This window comes from Colobus angolensis, unplaced genomic scaffold (genome assembly GCF_000951035.1).
Source record: "Colobus angolensis palliatus isolate OR3802 unplaced genomic scaffold, Cang.pa_1.0 Scaffold47, whole genome shotgun sequence".
Classification (NCBI taxonomy): Eukaryota; Metazoa; Chordata; class Mammalia; order Primates; family Cercopithecidae; genus Colobus; species Colobus angolensis.
In genome coordinates this window covers 4,343,050-4,347,307 of record NW_012118154.1, presented here as the reverse complement: position 1 = coordinate 4,347,307, position 4,258 = coordinate 4,343,050, and the positions used below count along the sequence as shown (strand labels likewise).

At 46.8% G+C, this 4,258-nt stretch overlaps 1 protein-coding gene across 1 annotated transcript in view; it reads left to right on the top strand.

Moving 5' to 3' along the window:
* The window catches only part of CTC1 (CTS telomere maintenance complex component 1), a gene marked incomplete at its 5' end in the record, with an annotated part of 18,278 nt that overhangs the window by 5,447 nt on the left and 8,573 nt on the right, over positions 1–4,258 (top strand). Inside the window, 5 exons of the mRNA XM_011958641.1 lie at positions 1,329–1,566; positions 1,716–1,927; positions 2,419–2,563; positions 3,586–3,870; positions 3,969–4,097. Of these exons, the coding sequence (XP_011814031.1) occupies positions 1,329–1,566; positions 1,716–1,927; positions 2,419–2,563; positions 3,586–3,870; positions 3,969–4,097 (1,009 nt within the window). The remainder of the gene's footprint in view (positions 1–1,328; positions 1,567–1,715; positions 1,928–2,418; positions 2,564–3,585; positions 3,871–3,968; positions 4,098–4,258) is intronic.

Genomic DNA, 4,258 nt, shown 5'->3' with positions numbered 1-4,258 from the left:
TAGAGACGGGGTTTCACCAGTTTGCCAGGATGTTCTCGATCTCCTGACCCCATGGTCTGCCTCCCTCGGCCTCCCAAAGTGCTAGGATTACAGGCATGAGCCACCGCGCCTGGCCCATTCTCTCTCTTTAATACTCATTTGTGCATAATGTTCTTGAGTCCAACAGGGAGGATTAATTGTGATGTTTTATAACTTGATCCTTTTCATTTCCACTGAAAAAAAGTCATGGGGGCTGGGCACGGTGGCTCATGCCTGTAATCCCAGCACTTTGGGAGGCTGAGGCAGATGGATCACCTGAGGTCAGGAGTTCGAGACCAGCCTGGCCAACATGGTGAAACCCCATCTGGAGAGAGTTCAAGATTTCGGTCTTGATTTCCCTCCAGCCTGGGCGAAAGGGTGAGACTCTGTCTCAAAAAAAAAAAAAAAAAAATCAGGGGAATACAAGCAAGTGAGAATAATGGTATTACAGAAAGGTGAATTTATCACAGCTTGATAATTTAACTATTATTTGTATCACATCCAACACCCACATCTCAGCCTCAGCTTCCCCCCTAGTCTCTAGGACTGTGCTATTCTAGACTAGAAAGGAACTTGGCTGGCGTCATTGTAGTTGGACCCTTAGATGCCTAAGTGGTCCCATTAAGTTCTCTCTGGAGCTAAGAGCTGAGATGCTTTCAAGAGAATTGCCTTTGTTATTTACAAAGTGTTCTCCCCACACTTTCATTTTTCAGGCCGCTCATGCATTCCTATTTCATTTCTCTGGGTCCTCTCCCTGGCACCATCTTGTTGGCATCATCTTGTTGAAGATACTGTTCAGCACAGAATTGGACTCAGATCCCATCCTTATTTTCTTTTTCCTTTTTTTTTTTTGAGACAGTGTCTCACTCTTTTGCCCAAGCTGGAGTGTAATGCGTGATCTCGGCTCACTGCAACCTCCATCTCCTGAGTTCAAGCAATTCTCCTGCCTCAGCATCCCAAGAAGCTGGGGTTACAGGTGCCCACCACCATGCCCAGCTAATTTTTTGTATTTTTAGTAGAGATGGGGTTTCACTATGTTGGCCAGGCTGGTCTCAAACTCCTGACCTCAGGTGATCCACCCGCCTTGGTCTCTCCAAGTGCCAGGATTACAGGTGCAAGCCACTGCGCCCGCCCGCATCCTTATTTTCTTAGGCCTTTAGCCCCAGGTTTTACCCCTTTAATCAAACTCACCTCTTAGTCCATGTTTCCCTGCAACCTTTCCTTGGGCTCTTGAGGGTTTGTCAGGGTTGAGGTTTATCTACTAGGCTTGGACCTGTCTTTGCAGGACCTCTGTTTCCTTCACTCTACAGCTTCGTCTCAGTACAGGACCTCAAGACTCACCAGCATCTCCCATGCTGTAGCCATCTGTCCTGGAGCAGTACTGCATACCAGGCCTGGGCCCAAGAGGCTGGACCAAATGGAAACCCCCTGCCCCGAGAGCAGCTGTTGCTTTTAGGGACACTAACAAACCTACGGGGGGACTTGGAACAAGAGTGCAGGAACGGAAGCCTCTATGTGAGAGATAACACTGGCGTCCTGAGCTGTGAGGTGAGTGGAAGGTGGAGGTCAGATGCCTCAGATCCTGACAAGAATGGTGTCCAAGGATCAAGACAATTAAGTCTCTGAGGAAACAGACGGGGAGGTGGGTGGATAGGGTGCTAAGGTCCTGATTAACCCTTGCTCTTGGTCTTTTTTAGCTCATCGACCTGGACCTTTCTTGGTTAGGCCATCTTTTTCTGTTCCCCCATTGGAGTTACCTCCCTCCTGCCAGGTGGAATTCCTCAGGGGAGGGGCACTTGGAGCTGTGGGATGCCCCTGTGCCAGTGTTTCCTTTGACCGTCAGTCCTGGCCCGCTCACTCCTATCCCTGTCCTCTACCCAGAAAGTGCTTCCCGCCTGCTCAGGCTCAGGTAATTTCCCCCTCTAGGCATGGCGGGGGCACTGTGAAATTGGAGGCTGATGGTGGGTCAGTGGAGGGAGAGAAAGAAGGGCATTGATAGTAATATAGATGGAATGTTCCAAATCAAGGGAATGATGGGCTTTGAATGTTAAGAAGGTAAAGAGAAGGGTTTTTCAAGGGATCTGTGCCTTATCTAATGGGAGCAAGAGAATTTTGAAGGTTTTTAGCATACCTAGCTTTGGGCTGTGGACATTTTGTATCACTACCAGGTTATTCTTTACTGTGGAAGGGACAGCATTTATAGGGAAAAAGAAGAGAAATAAAGATGACTGCTTCTTTTTTTTTTTTTCTTTTTGAGACGGAGTTTCACTCTTGCTGCCCAGGCTGGAGTTCAATGGCGTGATCTCAGCTCACTGCAACCTCTGCCTTCCAGGTTCAAGTGATTCTCTTCCCTCAGCCTCCTGAGTAGCTGGGATTACAGGGCTTTTTCTTCCTTCTTAGAAACAAGCTCAGAGGTGTGCCGCGAAACCTGGCTGGGAATCTGGTTCGATTGAGTGCTCTGGTGAAGAGTAAGCAGAAAGCTTACTTCATCCTGTCTCTTGGTAGATCAGACCCAGCTGACACCCACGTGTCTGTCATCGTGCAGGTGAGGATTGGGGTCATTTCAGCCATGGAAGTGGGGGAGGGTGTTAGAACTTTCAATAGGAAAGATAACATCATAGGAGAAGCCATGTAGGAGAGGATGAGTTGGGGAAAGCTGTTTTCTGGAATAGCACTGTTGGGAGAAGATTCCAGGAAATGTTTGTGCATAGAGGAAATAGACTTTCCGCTTTGCAATTCACTTAAGCACACAGCTTTTAGATTGTATGTGACCTTTTAAAAAACTGCCACACTCAACTTGTGGAAGATGACCAAAGAAATCATTCATCTTAATACCATTGAGACATTGAATACAGGCATTAAAAAAAACAACAACTTGGTACTTACTGTTGACTCTTTTTGCATCAACTGGTATAATTTTATTTTCATAATGTCAGCTTTTAGACTCAGGTGTATGTGCTTGTTTATTAGCTGGGGATATTTTGTGATTCTGAGGTTTGGGGTATGATCGATCCTTTTACCCAGGTACTGAGCATAGTACCCAAGGTAGAAATCGTAAATCATTAATTTTTATTCTAACTGTTGTTTTATGACATATAAGTATCTGAATAATGTTTCTTTTCCTTTTTATAAAAAAATTTAAAATATGTGTATTTTGTAGAAATAGGGTCTCAGTATGTTGGAGAAGAACAGTTTATCATACTTCCCTTGTTATCAGTCCCAATACTGGATACATATCTACTCAATACATATGGATTACATGAATGAATGTTGTTTGTGTGTTATGGGGTGGGATAGGGCACACTTTTCTCAATGGAATATATATGTATTTTGAAGAAAGTTTTAGGGATGGTTTGTATGTTGGGGAAGTGGTTCGGAAATATTTGGCATCTCCTGTGAGAGAGGAGAGACGCTAAGATTTAATTGGCAGACATAAGGAAGATAGAGAAGTGAGGAGAGACTCACAGTGGGGAGGTCTCTGAGTTCAAATCGTGAGGGAAAGGGACTCTGTCAGAGCAGCAGTGTTGGGGTCTCTTGGGCCACATTGCCTGTCTCTGCACAAGCCAGGTCCCTGCCCAGCTGGTGTGGCACAGAGCCCTTCGGCCTGGTACAGCCTATGTGCTGACAGAACTGCGAGTGTCCAAGATCCATGGTCAGCGCCACCATGTTTGGATGACCAGTCAGTCCTCCCGTTTGTTGCTGCTGAAACCAGAACATGTGCAGGAGCTGGAACTGGAGCTGGAAGGACCCCTCTTAGAGGCTGATCCCAAGCCACTCCCCATGCCCAGCGTTTCCAAGGACGAGAACGATCCAAAAGGTCTTGTCCGGTATTCTAGACTCCTGTCCTATTCGGTGAGCACAGGGAGAGATCCTAGAGCTTGAGGGGCCAGAAATGTGGGTCTTCAAAGAGGAAGAAAATAGCGGTCAACTGGACCTCGGCCTGTTTGCAGGGAGCAGTCACTGGCGTGTTGAATGAGCCCGCTGGCCTCTATGAGCTGGATGGGCAGCTGGGACTCTGCCTTGCCTACCAGCAGTTCCGTGGCCTCAGGCGGGTGATGCGACCAGGAGTGTGTCTGCAGGTATGTGAGATCAGGGCTGATAATGAAAAGAGACCTCTGCAGCTTCTCTTACCTTCATGGGCTCCTTTTCTGCAGCAGGGTGGTTATATAGAAATACAGAAATAAAAAGTGTGTGTTGGGGGTCACTTTTGTTAAGGATAGACTTGGACAGAAGTTTACAT